The 22,694-nt window shown below is 33.4% G+C and overlaps 1 protein-coding gene across 2 annotated transcripts in view; it reads left to right on the top strand.

Moving 5' to 3' along the window:
• Positions 1 to 22,694, top strand: part of LOC106460649 — a 97,131-nt gene that overhangs the window by 61,810 nt on the left and 12,627 nt on the right. For both annotated transcript variants that reach the window (XM_022387421.1, XM_013920377.2), the window contains 5 exons: positions 9,037 to 9,117; positions 13,633 to 13,673; positions 18,146 to 18,239; positions 20,578 to 20,621; positions 21,830 to 21,914. In XM_022387421.1, coding sequence (XP_022243129.1) covers positions 9,037 to 9,117; positions 13,633 to 13,673; positions 18,146 to 18,239; positions 20,578 to 20,621; positions 21,830 to 21,914 — 345 coding nt within the window. The remainder of the gene's footprint in view (positions 1 to 9,036; positions 9,118 to 13,632; positions 13,674 to 18,145; positions 18,240 to 20,577; positions 20,622 to 21,829; positions 21,915 to 22,694) is intronic.

The following is a 22,694-nucleotide window of genomic DNA, read 5'->3' as shown; positions in this document are numbered from 1 at the left end:
ACAACCCCTATGTAGCCACAAAGAATATCAAAGAAGTTTATGGAAATGTTTTGAACGTTTGAAAGCGTCAACGATGGTTCAGCAAATTTCATTCAGGTGACTTTAACCTTCAAAACCATGATGGCAGGGGCCGACATGTTGGAATTGATATTGATACTCTGAAGATGCTTATTGAGTCTAACCCAAGGTAACACACTCATGAAATGGCCCTGAAATTGCATGCCTCTCATGAAACAATACGTAAACATCTAAGGAATATTGGAAAAAGGTGTTTGGGTGCATCACGAACTCTCAGATGATCATTGTTTCCAATGTGTGAATGTTGCATCGTCTCTTCTGCTGCGTAATGCACGTGAACCATTTTTGGACAGAATTGTCATTGGTGATGAAAATTGGATTCTCTATGCGAATATTAAATGCCAAAAACAGTGGCTCGGTCCTAGACAAAAACCACTTCCGACCCCAAAACTTCGACTCCATCCGCAGAAAGTGATGTTTTGCATTTGGTGGGACATCAAAGGAGTAATTCATTTCGAATTCCTAAATCCACAGTGAACTGTCAATGCAAAGATCTATAGTCAGTGATTGGAACATTTAAATCAAGCCCTTCATCAGAAACGACCTTCACTCATCAATTGGAAAGGTGTTTTTCTTTTCCACGACATTGCATGTCCACATGTGGCACATTTTACTTAATAAAAAATTATGGAGTTGGGTTGGGAAGTTCTCCCCCACCTACCATATTCCATAGATATGGCACCATCAGATTACCATTTTTTCTTTTGCTGCAACACCATCTTAATGGGAAAATGTATGCAAATGTGGAAGGTGTTAAAGAGGAAATCAACATGTTTTTTGCTTCAAAGCCAAATGATTTCTTTAATCAGGGCATTAACAACCTGATTGTAAGATGAAAAGCATCATCGATAAAAATGGAGACTATTTCATCTAATAAATGTTTTGTTTTGATATATAAGTTGTTCGGGTTTTTTCATCTAAAAAAAAAGCGACATTAATTTCTTGATGACCTAATGTAATCATCATGAGACTATAGCCCTCCACCGAATGGAAAACAACACATCCTCCATGCACAGTAATCCACATGTCATTTGAACAAAAGCTAATTCTTGATGAAGCACTGCTTTTTAAGACATGTTTTTTCTAAGGAATTATTGAAACTTATTATTTCAAACTGTTATAACCATTCATAGTGTAGTTTTTCTTTCTTTAGCTTTCTAGATTATGAAAAAGATAGATTTCAAAATTTTAAACATTTCAGTTTCAATTTTGATTCATATTACCTTTAATTTGATTTTTCCTTTTTTAATTAAAGTTGTAATTTAGGGACATGAGTTCCATTCTTTATGATAAAGCTTTTTTATTAGTACCAGTTCCAAATGTTTTAACCCAGCTTTGGGTTTTATTAAGTGCTCTTCTATGTCGTCATTATGACAGTGACCTAAACCTATGTACTATCAATATACCAGACAAACTTTTATTTTTAAAAAAATCTTTTCCATGGATCATCTGGATTACAGTTCTTGTTTACACATTTCTGGAAACTCTGACACTCCTCAAAAGAAATCATCTGCTTAGGTAATGGTGTCCAGAGGCAACCTGGTAGGCGGTGGTGCTGCCACCATCATGCACCAGTTGATTTATTCCACTGTCATCTGAGATCCAGGATTCCTGACCTCCTGCTTCTGTTACTTTAGCTGAACCTGCCCCATCTTTTTCTACATAATGAGTTTTTTTTTGGTGTTTCTTATACTTTGGAATCTTGAGCTGGTACAGGTAATCAGCATGACCTCTCTTCACTTTGGTTTCTTGCTATTTCTTGGACCAGGTTTCTCAGTCTCTGCTGCCTCATTGAGTCACCCATTTCTTGTTTCTTATTTTCTTGGTCCTATTTAATATCCCCCCTTCTATGAGGATATGATGTGAAGACAGAAGAAACAGTGATGTATAGAAAGAGGAAGATGTGATGTTAAAATAGATTAGATTATTACATACAGATAGAAGAAAATGTGGTGTAAAGATAGAAGTTCCAAAACATACTTAACCATTTGCTGACACATAGCTATTCCTTGATGTTCACTTTGGCCATCTAAGCATTAGTTTCACTTGCTCCAGTCTTTTATACCCCACTTAAATTCTCTTTACGATCTTTGACCTTGTGATACTCTCCACCTACATCAATGTGACCTCTGTCCTGGTACAGTATATAAGTACCTCAATCAGATAATATAATCACTTTTTTCGACTATGCTTTTTTCTCTGAAGTGCAGTGCTTCATTATATTCTGGGCATGAATTCCAGTATTACTGTAGTAAACATAGAGATTTTGGAGTTTTTCTCAGTTGCTTTTAAGTCTACTCCTTCCTGATGGTGGAAAGGTCATGGGGGGACTATTTAGTTTTCCTCCTTCACCTTGTATTATTGGTTCATGCTGGTAGATTTATTGCTTTATTATGGGATGGGATAGATATACCTTGTACCCTCATTTGTCTGTTTGCATTCTTTGGCTTACCACAGCCAGGTGGATTTATATTTTGATTCCACAGATTAAATGTGGTTTTGGATATGTGGGGTTCCAGAATAGACCCTGTGATCACCTTGAACAGATCACAATTCTTGTATATGTTTGATCCTCACTCTTGCTCCCCCCCCCCCCCCATATTTTGTTGGAAGCCTATCAAGGCCCCTACATCAATTGGTAGACAAATGGGGTCTTTTGCTGACTTCTACCTTGGTCAGATTGTCAGCTTCTATTCTTTGTATGGTTTCCTGACTTGTAAATTGTTGGGATTTATTGAGTAGTGATTCCTTGTTGGAGTGAGTTTGTCTACTTGCTTTGGCCCTCCGTGAGTTACACTAGATTTCTTTTCTTCATCCCTTGCTGTTTGTAGGCATTCCAGAGGCATTGGAATCATCAACTGATGTCACCTGTTTGCTTTTTTCCTTGTTGTTGTTGGCCTCTAGACTTTCTTTGACTCCTGCTGATTGTCAGGGTGTGACAACTACTCATGTGTCCCAACCCCCAGCTTCTATTCCTCACTTTATGGATACTCAGAATAGATTCTGTCCTTAGTTTCAAGGCTCCTCCACTGTCACCAAATAGCATTAGTGTCTACCTTAAGTGGGTGGAGTCTGTAGAAGAGAGGTTACAACAATTGATGGACACATGGTATTCCTTCACTGCAGATCCATGCGTATTTCAGGTTCTGGTGTCAGGGTTGGTCTTTCCATTCACTTCTCCACTTCCACTATCCTTCCAACCTGTGATATTTCCACCCCCAACTGAATCTGGATTTTCGTTTCAAGGCTATCAGAAAGTTATTTGGTCACGGGGTGGTTGCGAGAATCGATCTCATTCTTCTGGGATCTTATTCCTGTTTATTTGTTGTGCCTGACAACCATTGCTTTGATCCTCCTAGATTTACAATGGAGTTCTTTTCTCCACCTATGTTGGAATTCTTCACCAGGTCTGTGAATGACCAAGTTTGATGTTGCTGATCCATTTCTAGCGAATTCATCCTGCCACTGTTTATGTTTCATGCACAGGGGTCAGGTTCTGCTGTTCAGGGATGTACCCTTTGGCCTAGCATCTGTACCATCTGTTTTTTTGCAGGGTCATACGATTTTTTCAACATGTTTTAAGCTGGGCTCAGCCAACTCCAATATGGCTCCAGGCTATGTAACTGGCAGTCAAGCTCTTACTTATGTGGATGGTTCTATCTGTTTAGGGGCTGTGGGCATCCCTCGATTCTCTGATTCCTTCAGGACAAGCACACATGCAGTACTTTCTGGGGGCACAATGGATCAGGAATTCAAATCCACTGGATCATGTAGTCTTCTTCATCAGGAGCTACATCTTAGTTCTTGAGTAATGGTTCAATCAGTTTATTACTACCATCGGTGTACCTATACCACTCCTCTGTCCCGAGTTTCATCTTTTCACAGATACCTCACTTCAGGGATGGGGTGTGTATATTGAAGGTCAGGAATTCCAGGGTATATAGATGGAAGACAAATCTTCCTTCCACATCAATAATTTAGAACTTCTTACTAATATACAGGCTCTGGTTTAAGGTTTAGATCTCTTGTAAGAGAATGTCATCATGATTCTTTCCATCCATTCCATAGTGGTCTCTTAAATATCCCATCATGAAAGCATGCGTTAACTTTGGTTATTTCTCTGCGGGGCTCACTTCCATCGTATCAGCCTCCTGGCTTGCCATTTTCCTGGGGTGATGAATTTCATAGCAAGTCACCTGTCTCAGCCCAATCAATTTTTCCTGACCAAATGGATTCTCCTTAGTGAGATTTTCTGATGGATTTGCTCTAAGTTCAGGTATCCAATGATCAGCACATTTACCACTCTTTGAAACTCAACTAGAGGCATTTTGGTCCCCAGTACCTCATCCCCAGTGTCATGATATAAAAGAATGTTTAGTATAGATATTATTGATTAATTTATTTTGTGAGTGAATATTTTATGTGTGTTTAGTTTTCTTTATAATAAGAGAGGAAAAGCAGATAATTTTGGGAAGTTGTGTTTATAATTCATTGATGTTGAGACTATTGAATGTTGTATACAATACATTTACATCAAGAATATAGAGATTTCTAGAAGGCGGGCAGACAATTAAGTGATAAACATATAAATAGTGTGAGACGAGCAGAAACAGCAAACAGACAATAGCAGAAGAGAGTAAAGTCACAGCCAAGGAAAAGTTTGGCATAAGGTTAACTGCCGTAGTAGTGATAGGCCTAATGTTCAGTACATTAGAGTAAGACTAACAGTAGAAAAGGAGATAAGAAGAATGATTAATTCCATCAAAGCATGGTTCTAAAGTAATTGAATCAGTCTCAGTGCACTTTGACAAAAAGATCATAGGATATTTTGAAGAAAGAAGACCAAATGATTACTGGAAGAGCAGTATACGACTGTGGTAACTCACGCCACAATTGTAAGTGAATTATACACAAAATACTAGCATGATAAAAATAGGGAAAGGTAGTTTGGCTTGTGAATTGAAATTCTAAAGTAATTGAATAGGCCGTAGTGAGCTTTTGACAAGAAGAAGAGAACTATCTATATTGAGTGTTTATGATATGCCTGTAATCTCTATATGTAAAGAATTTGTTGTACATATGTTCAACTTGTTCCAAATATGTATATATATTATTTTGAAAACAAGTGAAGTGCGTAGTGTTCATTTATCATTGAATTTATTGCTAACAAGTCACAGACAACAACACAGTATATATATATTTATACTATTAAGAAGTATAAGTAAAAGCCTTTAATTGACAATTGGCAAACATAACTTAACATTTGACACTCTGGCTTTGGCGATAGATGCATTCAGTCCAGATTGGACTCTTTGCCTTTCCCCCAAATCGTCTGTTACTCAGAGTTCTGACTATGATTTGATTCTCTACTTGAAAACTGTTGGTAGCCCCAGATTAGCCAGCCTAATCATGGTTTCCTCTTCTACAGTATCTTCAAGAGGGTCCACTTCTTCCTCTTCCTCTGTTCTTGTTGAGGCAACTCCGATCCAACATTCTACATCCAAATGTTCCCAAGCTCATCAGAGTTTAACTTCTACAGTTGACCTGTGTGTGCCTCTAGAGAAGTTTGAACCCACTACACCCAAACGTGCCTACCATATCTCGTTTTTTGACTCGGGTCTAGCTTTGTCTCCTGTCATTTTATGTAAGGCTCCTTTATCAACTACTTTTCATTATTTTAAACATCAGAAAGTTTTTTTTTACTCTTCACTGCTCTCTAGCCTTCTGCAGTAGTTTAGAGTCATTCTTCCCAAATGGCCTTTTCATTTACTTAACTGGGATATTAGGGTGGTATTACATGCTTTGTCTTGACATTCATTCAAGCCTTTAACCTTATATACCTTGTATCACCTTTCCCTTAATAGGTATTTTTGTTGTTGCTGGCATGTGAATGCTGTAAATCAGAGTTGTTTGCACTTTATGTGCACAGGACTCTTTATCACTCCATTTGGTTCTGTTATACCCTGATAGGTCCTTTCTTCTTAAGTCTCTGGCAGCCAGGGAAGGGGATAAATCCTTGTCATCAATTATTTTGCCAGCTAATACTCACTCTACAACCATTTGAACACTGATTGTTTCTTATGTCATGTCAGAGCCCTGAGGCATTATGTGGCTTGCACTAACTCCTTTTGAGTTTATGGTACTCGACTCTGTATTCACTGGGATCCTTCAGTTTCCAGAGATTTATCCCCAGTTACTTTGATGAGGTGAATTTGCAAATATCCATGTTGCTTAATCTGGACTATTTTTCAGGCAAGGAAACATCTGAGAGACACATGTGATCAGATTTGTCACATATCTGTCTTTTGCTGCCCGTTTCAATTACCTGCTCGAGGACATCATACTGGCTGACATGTAGCTTTTTCCTAATACTTTTCTCTCACATTCTCTACACGATCTGGCAGTTTATTCTTCTAAGGGTTTTGGACTACCCCTATGGCCATTTTCACAACATCTACTAGATTATAAGAAGGAGTGAGTATTTTTGTCCTCCTCTTGTTTCTTTACTTTCCAGGGTCCCTTACCTTTTTTTTTCTCTGGATCCCATTCTATGACAAGTGTTGCCCAGATAGGTGTGCTTTTCTCAATCCAGTTCCATACTAACAACCAATTTAACTATACTTCCTACCAGTTGCAACAGGCTCTGCAAAAATGAGGTGTTCCATAAAACCATCTAGGCGCTTACCAAATGGTATTATTATATTCTGCATGACCGCCACTCATGGACTATCATGAATAAAGCAAAAAGAGATCCTGCCCATCCCTGCTGATCATTGGATTGAATAAATTGGGATCAGTTTGCTTTTAAAAATGTAGGGAACTTGGTTCACCTATTGCAATGTTTTCAGAACACTATTCCTCACGACTCTCCAATGCACAGTACCCCTCAGATTTTACTAGTGGAGCTAGGGAGTCCTTACCACACCCAGTTTCCAGTCACTGGGGTGTTGGACAGAGACTTTTTCTCCAGAGTGTTTGAGTGTTTCCTCCACTCTTGGAGAAGATGGCAAAGTTTGGGACCCTTCTATTCGGGTCCCTGAATGTTTTTCCCAGATGTAGGTAGGAAAGGCACTAGCCTCCGTGAGAGCCTGCTCGTAATACCAGTTCAGATTTGATGCTAAGCTATCTGGTTGAAGTGCGCATGACCCTTCTTTTGATCAATGAAGATTTAGTATATTTTTCATGGAAGGAGGTCCACTATCTCCTCGTAATTCCATATGCAAAGTGGTCCCATCCTAGGTCCTTAGTTGAGTACAATGTTCCACAATCTCTCCATAATTCCAGGGGCAAATGGAATGCTCCTTGCCCATTCAGTTGGGGAGTGAGGATGAATATTTATAATTCCAGATCAGATGAGTTCTGTTCCTTTGATTGAATAAGGCATACACTATCCTGTTATTCCAAGCCTGGTGGAAGAGAAAGTTTGTCTGCTTCAGTGTTGCTTACTTTTTCATCGTAATTCCGATGGTTCGGAACGCATCACTCTGTGGCTATAGGCTGGGATCTAATCTAAAGTATATTTATATATATATATATATATAACATTGCAGTCCAATTGCCCTAGCCACCAACATGGGATATAGGAACCAAAACCCCGTAATTCCAACCCTGAGTTGTGTAACTTCGGTTATCTGGTTGGGGCTGGCCTATAATGATTACTCTTGTACTATTCCACCCTTGATATAGGAACTAGGTTCCAGGTGAAGACCATACCTGTAGTGGATGTAGTGCAGTTCCTCCCACTCGTGTACCAGTCTTATCTTGGTACACCCCTGTTCTATGCATACACTTTCAGTATGGATAATGCCGTCACCGGCCCATCCACCTTCTTAATGTGGGATTCTAGCTATGTGTCAGTGGATGGTAAGTGTCTATCCTCCTACATATATGCTCCCTCTATTCTGGTACTGTATATAAGCACCTCATTCAGATAATGTGACCACTTTTTCAAGACTCACACTATCCCAGTCACTAACACCAGCTCTTATGGGAAGGAAAGGTGGGAGAGTGTCAGTGTAAGTAAGTATTATTGGAAATACATTTTCAATTTAGAAAAATGTTAACTTCCAAAATTGTCACAAGGCCAAAAATCACTGAGGGTATTTAAGTGGCGTATAAAGGAGTGGAGCAAGCAAGAATAATGCTTAGATGACCAAAGTAAACATCAAGGAATAGTTATATGTCAGCAGAATGAAGTATTATTAGGAAAATTTTAATGTACAATGTAAAGACGTGATGCAAAAATAGATTAAAATATTTTCAGCCATAAATCCATTTGTTACCATAAAAGCTATTCCTTAAAATACAAGTGTTCTGCACCTAATTGAATAGTGCAAGGATAATATAGATCATTAAGAAAAGAAAAATTTATTCATTTTAGCATTCATTTATCGTAATCCCATAATAGTATATTTGCATAATCAAGTCCTGATAAACGTTCTTTCCACTTTGTTTTTCTCCACACTCTTTAAAACTGTTCATGTATAGTTATTTTCCAGCTTCTTGTGACATAAGAAGTTATTAACTTATTTTTTTAATTCACACCATTCATTATGTTGCTCTAAATATTATAGTAAGAAACATACATAAAGATTAGACTGGACTAAACAATTCTTATTTTGCAGTTTGATATATGTGAATATTTTCAATCATGAGAACTTTTCTTGTCAGTATATGATAATTACTTTTGAAACATTCTAATTACAATAAACAAATGTATAAGTGGAATAATCCTGACAGAAAGAATTTTCAGCATATGAGAGTTAAACAGTGCATTATAAAGACTATGAAAGTGTAGATTTTTATATCATAATGTGTAATAATCTGTTGTAATCATGTTTGGTACTTTGGATGGAGTGTAAATATTGTAGATTATTCCAGAAGGTTAAAACTTCAAAGTGCATGTATAACTAGTATAGAATTTCTATAGTGAAATACTTATTTCTCTTTTTATTCTAGGTTTTAAGAATTGCCCAAGAACTCACATCTTTACACAGCTCTCTCCCATTAGAAATTTCTTCTTCAATATTTGTCAGAACAGTAAGTTAATGAAAAGATCATGGTACACATAGCTGGAATGTCGGGGGCATTTTAACAGATCTAAATTTTATGCATGGTTCCACATTTTTCATTTTTTATATTCGTAATTTATGATAATGACAACAAAGTTCAGATGTGGCAATTTAAGAGTTATGAATTGATCATTGTACTGTTGTGAGAACATACTAAACACTTGACTGCTTATACTGTTGATACATCTTACTAAACACTTGACTGTTTATACTGTTGAGACATCTTACTAAACATAAGACTGTTTAAACTGTTGAGGTATCTTACTAAACATACAACTGTTTATACTGTTGAGGTATCTTACTAAACACTTGATTGTTTATACTATTGAGATATCTTACTAAACACTAAATTATTTATGCTTTTGAGACATCTTACTAAACACTTGACTGTTTATACTATTGAGACATTGATTAAACACTGGATTGTTTATACTGTGTATGTTTTACTAAACACTTGAAAATATATACTGCTGAGAAATCATAATAAATATTTGACTGTTTTACTCTTGATACATCTTATTAAACACTAAATTATTTGACTGTTGTAACAATTTATTAAACACTTGATTGTTTTTCTGTTTGAGACATCTTACTAAACACTAAATTAATTTACTTCTAACAACTTATTAAACACTTGATTGTTTATACTGTTGAAACATCTTATTAGACACTAAATTAATTGAATATTCCAACAATGTACTAGACACTGGACTGTTTTTACCATTAACACATCTTATTAAACACTGGATTGTTGTGAAACCTGACAAAACCTTTTTGTAATTACCTTATAAACACACTAATGCTGTTAAAGCTCCTTAAGAGAAGATGTTGTGAGCCTGTTAGTAAGCAGATGTGAGTAGAAGGGAGGGCAAAATAAGTAAGTTTCTGTGTATTGTGTACCTAATGACACTTTGTATCAGCACTATAAAATTAATTTGAAATGAAAAAGAGAAAAGTACAGTTCAACTGTGGACTTGCAGGGATCTAAATTATGATTCATTCAAAGAGAAAAGTACAGTTCAACTGGAGACTTGCAGGGATGTGAAGTATGATTCATTCAAAGAGAAAAGTACTGTTCAACTGGAGACTTGCAGGGATGTGAAGTATGATTCATTGAAAGAGAAAAGTACAGTTCATCTGGAGACTTGCAGGGATCTAAATTATGATTCATTCAAAGAGAAAGTACAGTTCATCTGGAGACTTGCAGAGATCTAAAATATGATTCATTGAAAGAGAAAAGTACAGTTCATCTGGAGACTTGCAGGGATCTAAAATATGATTCATTCAAAGAAAAAGTACAGTTCATCTGGAGACTTGCAGAGATCTAAAATATGATTCATTCAAAGAAAAAAGTACAGTTCATCTGGAGACTTGCAGAGATCTAAAATATGATTCATTCAAAGAGAAAAGTACAGTTCAACTGGAGACTTGCAGGGATCTAAAATATGATTCATTCATTATATTTCAGAGAAGTTGTTTGATAAAATGTACAGAGCAGATTGTAAATTGACTTAACTTCTGATCTAAGACTTCTCAACTCCTCATGTCACTGTCCAGTAATTGGCATGATGGCAGCTTAAAAGCTATAAATTTGTATAGAATTTCAAGCCTTGTGATCAAAATTGTAGGCAACCCAACAACCACCTTGTAAACTTATATAAAAAAATGTGGAAAGCAAAAGGAATAAGAAAAATACTTGACATATTAATAGTTGGACCTATATTACGTGTTAAACAAAATCATGTTTTGTATGTTACTAAAATAAATGCAAAATTATTTACATTATTGAAATAAAACATATCTAGTACATACCATTTATGCAATTTGAGTTAAGTTAAACCAAACTAATTTGTCTGTTGTTTTTAATGTGTAAAATCTCATAAGCATGACGAGAACTACTTTTAAAAGTCCTAAATGTGAACTTCCCACTTTTCACCCAAAGACATTGTGTGACCTTGTACTGTATCAGTTTGTACAAGAAGTTTTGTTTTGCAGTGTTGCTAACAATTACTTATATGTGTTCAAATAATTCAGTGGAAAGGATGTTTTCAATGTTTGAACCACATTTTACTTTAGCTGTTCTCTTTATTGTTAGTTACATTTCAGTTACAAAGCTTGCATTGAAGACAGGTCTTTATAAGATATTTTATTACGGGCATTACATGAAGGAGGCCAGGTGTGACCTATTAGTTATTGTGTCTGGACTATGAGTTTGAAGACTCATTTATGCATTACTAAAGTTTTATCACTACACAGTGCTCAAAAAGAAGAAAAAACAAACTTGGACACTGCTAAGTGAACATAAATGATTTTATATCAGTTATTATTAAGAAATCAGAAAAATCATTCATGTTATTTGTAGAGTTGAAAAATGGATAAAGATATTAAATGCATAGTGACTCGAAACTGCTTAAAACTGTCACCAACTTTTGTCAAAGAAAAAATACTAATTTTTGACTAGGCCATTCCCTCCATTATTGCACCGATTGGGCCACCAGGGTGTACATGAGAGCATCCATTAGTAAAATCTATCAGTGTGAATAAGTAGTATGACATAGAAGACTGAAAACTGAAACAAAGCTTTTTTTTTTATAAAACATTGACTGAATTACTTTAATTGTGATTATAGCTTTTACATCAGTCTTTTATCTGTATACACTAGAATCTAAGTATCCGAGTCCAGTTTTGTTTTTCTAAATGAGACAGCACAGTTGCCATATCATTTGTATTTGATGAAATACATTAAAAACTTATGATGAAAGAATATTGTGAAGGAAAATTGGAAAGAACAATGTGTAACCATCAACATGGATTAACAGTTAGTAAAGTTTCTTATTGGTTGAATCAGATCTTTCTTCCTTCAGTGTATGAATTTTTACCAAATTTTTTACAATTTAATTGTTGTAATGCTATTTATAATGCATCAGACTTCTTTTAGACTATCACTTAGATTAATAAATAATTTTGTGTAGAGTTTTCTAAACAAGACTTACTGATCACTCTTCAACTAGGAGGTATATTACAATAAACATATCAATATATAAAATAAAAATGTCTGAAGAGCTTAATTAAGGCATTTATGTTCCAATCAGGGCCAGTGCCAGACTATTTTGCACCCTAGGCAAGGCCAGTTACTTGCACACACACACCAACTTCGATTTTTAAGAACAGATGGTCAGTACTGTGCCCTAGGCAACTGCCTAGTTGGCCTAATGGTAGTGCCTTAATTTAAAATGGAGCTGTCAGTATAATGCATCTAAAACATTTATGTCAAAAAGGAAAGAGTGAAAGAAAAGATGATTTGTTCAAACAAAGACTGTGTTATTATTCTAACATCACTTTACAATAGGCAAAAAATTCATAAATTCAATAACAGCTGATTGGTTAATCTGACTCGATGATTATTGAAACTAAAGTGAAGCAAAGGCTTATAAGTTTGGGCTACATTGAAGAGTTACAACATCTAAACCTTTATTGAGAAAGGAAAATGCGGCCATAATTAAAATAGGCACAGACATTAAAACAGTTTCACATTCAAGACTTGAGGGAGGTCCTTTTTACAGAAAAGTCAGCTTTTAAAATTTTCGGAAGCCATAGAAGGCACATTGTATGACTACAAAGATCAGACTAGCACAAAGTTGTATTCACTTCTGTTAACCATAGTGGAGGTTTTCTTCAGGTTTGAGGCTATTTCAATGACTGTGGGGTTGGAGACTTGCATATGGTTAACTTTACTTATTGACCAAGAAGTTCTCTCCATACTTCATTGCCTTGCTATTCTCAGTAGACGGTACCCACATGTCGGTTTTGTGTGGAAATTGTCTATTAAATAGTTAATATTATTAGTATTATTATATTATAATAATAATTATTATTAATCATATATTTATGTCCTACAAGACTGTGTAATCTTGATCAATCAATTATTAACAAATTGATCAAATGAGTGCCATGTCCAATTTAGGCAGTAGTCAAGATGTGGGAGAGACAATCTGTCCATTACTTTAAAGCAGTGGGAATCTTTTTATTATTCCTATGTAAAAGTACTAATTTAATTTACCAGTTCTGTATGTTATATAATTAATTATATGTAATAAATTTAATACAGTACTATAAGTTTTTAGGCAAAATTCTTACCCTTTTGAAACCCACTATGTATATGTTATTTTTCTGTTGTGTTTAGTTTATTTCAAAATAATCAGTAGAAAAAATAAGGATTTTATTCACTAAACTGAAAAATGATAGAACAACATATTTCATTTTATAATTATGGGTTTCATCAAATAAATAAAAAATATTATTTAAAGAACACCAAATTTAGAAAGGGTTAAATGTATACTCAATCAACATGCATTTCATGTGAAGTGAATTATAGTAGTAACACACTATTGTATCTAATTTTATATGAATAAGCCCTTATTATTCAGATATTGAACTATTCATCTTCAGCTTAATGTTCTAAGATACTTTAATTACTTTCCAGGATGACGAGAAGTCTTGTTTGCTGAGAGCCTTAATAACTGGGTAAGTATGTCCTAAAAGTTGTAAGTAATATCAACTTATACTGTAGTTCCACTACTATCATGAAATATGATAGTGGTTCATAATAGGGATTGCACAGAAATTTGCTCAAATTTCTAATAGAACATTTGAGCAAAAACCACCTCAAAAAGCAGACTTATTCTTGAAACACAAAGACCACCTTAACACTGATTTTCTATTTGATAGCTCTGTAACCAAACAAAATTGAAGGCTATAAAAATTATGGTCTGTTTGAGCACTAATTATTTTATAGACTATTTTACATTTAATTTCGTACATTTTTGAGGTGTGATGGATAAAATAGGGATGATGACATGCTTAGACAAAATGTGTCACGTGTGTTGCACTAGTGGAAATTTAGGATTTTTTTTTATATATTTCCTTGTAGAATTAAAACTTAAAACTTGTATACTATTAAAATGTGGATTATTAGCTAAGATTTTATGCTATTCTAATTGGTATAACGTAAACAAAAAGTAGTTTAATAAAATTTTGAATGTAAGACACTAAAACTTAGTGTCATGTGCAGTAAAGTGTACCCGGGCCGATAGGGTTAAAATTAGATTAGGTAAAATAAATAATAATATAATAAAAATGTTACGTTAGCTGCACGTTCCCAGAGTGCTTTACAACTTATGATGCGGATAGTAGTTAGACATGGTTCAAAGGGCAATAAAATTTAATTGTAAGTAAATGTATACTATCATGAGCTTAAAGTTACTTAGGATAAACAAATGTAGTTTCATGTTAGAATTTGAAACCATTCTAGAGAAAAAAATGGAGGGAGTAATCTATATATATATATTTTTTTTTTTCCTTTTGGGGGTTACGAGGTCGGTCAAATTGACCGATCCCGTATAGAGATAGGGTAAAGAAGATAACAGATAAAATATAAAGTTTTACTGAAAAAAAATCATTTGATATGTATTTAGGAGATTTTTTTGATTAAGTAAAGGAATTTTGAAATTGCCATATGAGCTGTGAGAAATCTCAACTTTTACACTTGACTAATATAATGCCAGTCCTGTAGATATATGTCTGACAATTATGTATGACATCTTGCCCCATTGACATGTTGAATGGAATAGAAACAAGTAACAAATTTTGTCAACCCCTAACAGGTGCCACTCTCACCTTCTATTCCATAGGTCAGCAACCTGTGCCTTGTGAGCCACATGTGACTCATTAAAGAGATTTGTGTGGCTTTCAGGCTATCTGCTGTGTCCACTGAGGAGTATCAAACCCCTGCTTTTAGCATTGTAAATTCTTTAGGGCAAATTGCAGCTCTTGAAAAGTTTTGGCCTCAGACAAAAACAAAAAAATGGCTTGTTTTCTTTGAAAGGTTGCTGCCAACCTCGATTTTTATACTTTTACTTGAGCTTTATAACATACACCTAGCTGCTACGTATACATGTGTATAATTATCAGAAAGATCTCATTTTACACTGTAAGCCAACAATGGTTATTTTGAAATTGACACACTGTTGTCATTATCTGGTACATGTAACTGCCTGCAGCATTGTTGGCTGCTTGATCTCCTATAGCACTTACAGTTTCTTTTTAGTTAAGTATGTTATAGTTAGAGAGACAGTTAAATTGTACTTAGGTGTTAATTTCATATCATAAAAGTAATAAAAGTTAAAGGACAGTAAAGAAAAAATAAAACATTAAAAATTAACTACATGTGAAAAGGAAAAGACCCAAAATTATGAATATAAGGAAAACAACATCTTTAAAGATATTCTACAAAAAATTAAAAGATGTGTTGTTTTTTTATTTACTAATTTTAATCATTTCATTACATTGTACATTGATGATAACAGCTGGAGTTAGTGATATGGTAGAGAAAATAAAATATAAACATTTACCTTAAAAAAAACTTTTGATATCCATTTAGGATGTTCTAGAGATTATGCAAATGAAATATGAAAACTATAAGATAAAGAAAAGTATTTTTATAGATAAAATGAAAATCACTTTGCACTCGATTTGTTAATAGTTTTAATGCAAGTAACTGCCACAGTAAAATAACATATGATTAGTAAAAACATTTTATTATAAAACTGTCATTATTTGTGCGCAAGATACTTATAATCTTTGACAAAATCTTCCCCGTTTTTGTGAAGATATGTTAAAAAGTCTCAGTTACAGTATATGTTGTTGCACAAGTGAAATTCAAATATGGGGCAAATTGCAGGGGCCCATTGCAAAAAAAGTTAAATTTAGGGACAGCTTTGCACAAAATTCAACAAACAACTACTTGTAGTGCAACTGTGGTCCTAAAGTGAAAAGTGTATTTTTGCAGCAATGCTTATCTAACCATGAATTCTCATAATCATAGTCTGAGCTTGTTAACCACTAGGCTCTACCCATTATATTTATAAGTTAATGAAAAATAGTGAAACCTTATACTTATATAAGATTAAATTTCAGAACAATGTTTTTATTTTATTAATTGCACACACAAAAAATTAGTAGAAACTTTATAATAAAACACGTTTTAGATATACATTAAATGCAAAATTAAAAGGCTTAAATTTAAAAACGAAAAAAAATTCATTCAATATAGAATATAATTTTCCTAAATATGCAAAAAAGATCTCAACATTCTTTCGTCTTAGCTTACAAGTTTTTATCAACATTGTAAACAAGTTTCATACAAGTAAATGTAGAACTTCTAATTAGACCTCACTTTTCTTACAGCACTGACTATTGGTCTACAAGTTTTACTTTCATACGGCTTTAAAAGTAGGTAATATCATACCTATTGCATTGAAAATCTGTCAGACCCACCTGTCTGTTGTCATTAGAAACTGTTTTTAAGACTAATTAGTAATACATACAGTTATTATGTTGAGAAATAATACTTTCAAACGTATTAGGTCGTCAAGAAATTAATGTTGCGTTTGGAACACTTTCATTAACCACCCCCCCAAAAAACATACATCACGTATAATAATTAACTGAATAGCCTAAACGTCATGTTGGTGTAGCCTATATAATGTGTAAAGTTTAGTATACTTTAATCCCTTATAGTGATGGCACACAATGAGACACATTCGGCATGTAATGCTGCTTGAATACAAGAAGGGAAACAACGCTTCTGTAGCCACAAAGAATATCAAAGAAGTTTATGGGAATGTTTTGAATATTTGTAAGTGTTAACGATGGTTCATCAAATTTCGTTTAGGTGACTTTAGTCTTAAAAACTGTGATATTGTTGCTCTGAAGATGCTTGTTGAGTCTAACACAAGGCAACACACTTGTGAAATGAACCTGAAATTGCATGTCTCTCATGAAACAATACATAGATATCTAATTAATATGGAAAAACTCCTTCAAGAAGGTGTTTGGATGCCTCACAAACTCTCAGATGATCATTGTTTCTAATGTTGAACTTTGCTTTGTCTCTTTTGGTGCGTAAAGCTCATGAACCATTTTTGGACAGAATTGTCACCAGTGATGAAAAATGGATTCTCTATGCGAATATTCAATGCCAAAAACAGTGGCTCAGTCCTAGGCAAAAACCATTTCCAACCCCAAAACCTTGACTCCATCCACAGAAACTGATGCTTTGCATTTGGTAGGACATCAAAGGAGTAATTCATTTTGAACTCCTAAATCCACAGTGAATTGTCAATGCAAAGATCTATAGTCAGTGATTGGAACGTTTAAATCAACCCCTTCATCAGAAACACCCTTCACTCATCAATTGGAAAGGTATTTTTCTTCTCCACGACATTGCATGTCCAAATGTGGCACATTTTACTTAATAAATGATTATGGAGTTGGGTTGGGAAGTTCTCCCCCACCCACCATATTCCATAGATATGGCACCATCAGATTACCATTTTTTTCTTTTGCTGCTACACCATCTTAATGGGAAAATGTATGCAAATGTGAAGGTGTTAAAGAGGACATCAACATGTTTTTTGCTTCAAACCTAGTTATTTCTTTAATCAAGGCACTAACAACCTGATTGTAAGATGGAAAAGCATCATCAATAAGAATGGAGACTATTTCATTTAATAAATATTTTGTTTTGATGTACAAGTTGTTCAGGATTTTTCATCTAAAAAAGTGATATTAATTTCTTGACGACCTAAAATAATGTAAACTTGTTTTTTTTTTCCCATACACACAATAAACATACGAGTTATCTTTAGATCTCTCAAGTTCAGAATTTGATGAAGCATCACACTTAGCTTAAAGTAGCCTAAAACTGAAACTAAATGTTTATAAAGACATGGTCTGAGAAACACAAACCAGTTTTATTGTCATGAGGACCTTGTACATATTACTGAATGGAACTTCTTTTGTAAATTTTATATTTGAGTACGAACACAAACATCCATTTTGTCTGTCTATTGTTTTGTGTTCTTGAAAGGATTGCTGAATTTTCACTGTGTCATTTCAAATTGCAGTCCAAAATATAATGCTTTTTCTAATCACAGGCCTGAAGGGACACCTTATTCGAATGGCTGTTTTTTGTTTGACATTTATTTTCCTTATGAATTTCCAAATAATCCTCCTATGGTCAATTTCCAGGTAAGTGTCATCATATATTGTAGTGCTGTCTTTATATATATATATATATATATATAGAACACCCAGTAATAACTAATCTTAATTTTAAAATAAAAATGCTTAACAAATGTTATGCAGTAGAAAAAATATATAACTTGTGTTTAAGTTTTAAGAAATCTGAAATATTTATTGTATAATCTATTATTTCGTTTAGAAAAACTAAATAAATCTTTATCAGATATTTTAAGTCTTCTTATCTTATCTCCTTTAGAAAAACTGAGGAAATGCATGTAGTATTCGGTAATTTGTAATAAATTTTTATCAGAGCAAGCTGTGTACTTAGAGTGAAACTAAAAATCAACCTTGCCATCAATACAGCTAATTCAGTATTCTTTTCTTATATATGTGCTTATAAAGCTTAGAATGCATTGTTCCATCAGTTGAGTTCCCTTGCTGCTAATGATATTATCCATATAATCATATTTATAATCCAGGTTTCTCTTCATATTACATTTAGAAAAGACTTTATGGTTTTATATTCTAACTCAAGTTTGTTCGTAATCTTCATTTTACTTTTTAAAATTATATTTTCTATTCAGATACTTTCTTTAAGCTCAATTTACTAAAAATGCTTAATGACTTAAATATATTATCTTGAAGTTGCTACAGATTGATCATAAGTATATGAGATGTGTTGTTCCATACTAGAGAGGAATAAGTTGAAACTAAATCCTAAACAGTTTCCTTTTTTTATTATTTAAATGTTTTATAGCCTCCTAATTTTATACTCTTCAGGAACTTCAGAATTTTCCATCCTTATGAATTCATTTTTTACACATATTTAAGGATTCTTCCAAAGTAATGTTTTATAAATGTTATGGACCCAAATTTTATATGTCTTCATAACTTTAGTATGTACTCTGAACAACAGACTTTTAGATTTCTAGGTGGGGTTTAAAAGTTACCATTTATTATATCAAAAGCTTGTGAAGCATAAAAATCAAATAGGTTTAAAATCTGTGATTTTTTTTTTCACATTCCTCTCAATTTAGCCATTACAGACTCAAAGTCAGAGCTGTATATAAATAGCATTTGAGAAAAAACATCTGCTCTTTATGTTATTTTTATCACAAATTTTAGGTGTATAAATAGAGTTTAGTACATTCTATAAACAACAAAGTTTTCACTGTGTTGGTATGGTTTAGTACATACTGTGAACAACAAAGTTTTAGATGTCTTGGTAGGGTTTAATACATACTGTGAACAACAAAGCTTTAGATGTCTTGGTAGGGTTTAATACATACTGTGAACAATAAAGCTTTAGATGTCTTGGTATGGTTTAGTACATACTGTGAACAATAAAGCTATAGATGTCTTGGTATGGTTTAGTACATACTGTGAACAACAAAATTTTAGATGTCTTGGTAGGGTTTAGTACATACTGTGAACAATAGAGTTTTAGATGTCTTGGTATGGTTTAGTACATACTGTGAACAACAAAGTTTTAGATGTCTTGGTATGGTTTAGTACATACTGTGAACAACAAAGTTTTAGATGTCTTGGTATGGTTTAGTACATACTGTGAACAACAAAGTTTTAGATGTCTTGGTATGGTTTAGTACATACTGTGAACAACAAAGTTTTAGATGTCTTGGTAGGGTTTAATACATACTGTGAACAATAAAGTTTTAGATGTCTTGGTAGGGTTTAGTACATACTGTGAACAACTAAATTTTAGATGTCTTGGTAGGGTTTAGTACATACTGTGAACAACAAAGTTTTAAATGTCTTGGTAGGGTTTAATACATACTGTGAACAATAAAGTTTTAGATGTCTTGTATGGTTTATTAAAGTTTTCACAGAATTTTACATTGCTTCTCAGAGTTTAATACAATTCTTGAACTGTATCCTACATCATTCTTGATAACACTTAACTCAAGAACTAAGATTCAGGTTTGTTTGCTTTTCTTTTTTGATGAGTTTTATAACCCATTTGTCAGTGCAAATACTAACTTGCTTGTAAATATTTAATTTTTTTTATAAAAGCCTCTCATCTTCTTTTGACATTTATAGTGTAGTCTGTATATTGTTATATGTAATGATTTTTTTTATAAGCAAATGTCTATTAAGTAGAATTACTTTTTCTTTTCATGATACTCATAACGTTACAGTTCCATAGTTCTGATCTATGATACTCATAACATTACAGTTCCATAGTTCTGGTCTATGATACTCATAACATTATAGTTCTGTTCTTTATTGTAATATTAGTCTCTGCAAATTTGAATTTCTCCTCCTCTTTTTTTTTATTTTTTATTTTTTTTCTTTTTTATCTAAACTTTTCATATTATTCTTATAGACAACTGGTGGTGGAACTGTCCGATTTAATCCAAATTTGTACAAGTGAGTGATTTTGGTCTTTATATAACTGTGGCTTCATAAGAACTATCTGAAGACCAACTTTTTTCCTCTATAGTGCAAAGAGAATATCTTGATGTTTATAAATGACATAACCTATTCCATTCAGAATCAAGCATAGGAAATTAGAACAAGTCTTGAATAAATTATATTTCCTCCCAGTAATGTGTACGTAAAGAATGTATCTCAAAATTACAAAAGTACTTGCATGTTTGAAATTAGATGGAAAATTCTGAAAAGTCCAGGTAAAAATAGTGTACCAGCATTAAGCTGAATGTTTTCTTTTATCAATTAAATTGTAAGAGAGATGTTTAAATTTTTGTCATATGGTACTGTACTGTGTATGACTGTGCAGCAGGTGAAAGTAGCTTTGCAAATGTCTACTTATACACCACATAGGAAAGAATTAAAATATAGTTTGTTTATTAGATAGATAATGCAGCTGACAATCTGCAATGTTTCAGCTTAAAATGCTCTTTTTAAAACTCACTAAATTATAACACTCATATCTTTTACTAACTACATAGGAGGATCACCAGGATTATAAGGCAAAATTTATTCAACTATAACATTCATATCTTTACTGACCACTAGTAGGAACACCAGTATTATAAAGCAAAATATACTTAACTATTTATATGTTTTTCTTGATTATTTCAATAAAGGTTAAGTAATGAAAAAAAAAGTTGTTCTTCACTGAGTTTTTTAAGTCTTCTATTTTCAAACTGTTTTACAATTACTGGTCTATTTTAATCTTGTACTAAATATTTAGAAATATTGTGAGAAATAAGATAATAAGTAAGGCAATATGTTGTTGTTTTTTTTATCTGTACTGTGTATGTTAATGTTAGAGAGTGTTAGCGAGGTTTTTGAACTAGATCTCTTGATAATATAACAAGAATTTTGAAGTTGGAATAAAGTCTTAAACATAATTAAGGAATGGAAACAACTAGTTATTTGTTTGTTTAGTTAGAAATAGACATATACAGTTAATTGCCAGTCAGTTAGGAAATGAGAGAGAGAAATTTGTTTGCTGTAACCCAGAAGAAGAAAAGCTGAATCACTGATAGTTATTATAATTTAGTCATAAAATTCATCTTCACAGGATATACATCGGCCAACAAAAATTGCTGTAGTTTATAATATCATCATGCCAAGTGTTGTCCATAAATAAAAAAATGCTCTTATTGTAGGGATGGGTGGGTTTGTCTGTCACTTCTTAACACCTGGAGAGGATTCACAGAAGAACACTGGCATAAAACATCAACTGTCTTACAGGTAAAGATACCACATGACTTAAGAACTTAATGATATGTAACATTTTAACCCAATTTTCAGATATGCATTTGTTTTAAATAAAAGGGTTTTTTTAGGTCTTATTACAAAGGAAAAGCTCAGAATACTACTGGTCTGTGTTATTAATATCTATAAAGATCATAAAAAAAAGTGCAGGTGAATGTTTGTTTTTCCTGTGCCTCTGTAATATAGAGAATTGTAAAAAGTAGTTGTAGGTAACATTAGCAAATACTGTAAAAGAAAGGTTTCTTTATTAGGAGAGAGAAAAAGAAACTAATTTCTGGGATGGAGAAGATAATTTGGTTTTATATAAATCAGTTCATAGGTTTCTACAGTTACATTAGGACAGTACCAACATGTTTGTTTATAATTAATGCAGATTACAAGATTATAAACATATTTATTGTATGCTCATTTTATGTTGATAGTTTACAATACGATATCTTACTTCTCACAAAATAGATTTTCTCAATTAGTGCTGCGCAAATTTTCAATCCTCGTCACTGGCCTTCCACCTCCCACTTCTCCATATATCCATGTGTAAATGATTATGCAGTAGCTTTCCACCAATAGGAGTGCGACACAACTCCTATCGTGACCAGCACCCTCTCAACATTTGCACTCGTTAATCACTTCTTGATTGGCAGTAGTATTGTACAGACATGCTTGTTTGAATTGTGAAAGGTTCCTTTTTCCAACTTTTCTTACATGTCTTTTTTTTTTTTCTTCAAGTTTGGACTTGTCACAATGTGCTCGCAGTTT

This window comes from Limulus polyphemus, unplaced genomic scaffold, assembly GCF_000517525.1.
Source record: "Limulus polyphemus unplaced genomic scaffold, Limulus_polyphemus-2.1.2 Scaffold809, whole genome shotgun sequence".
Taxonomy (NCBI): Eukaryota; Metazoa; Arthropoda; class Merostomata; order Xiphosura; family Limulidae; genus Limulus; species Limulus polyphemus.
Note: the sequence above shows the minus strand (reverse complement) of the source record. Positions and strands in the feature narration are given on the sequence as shown.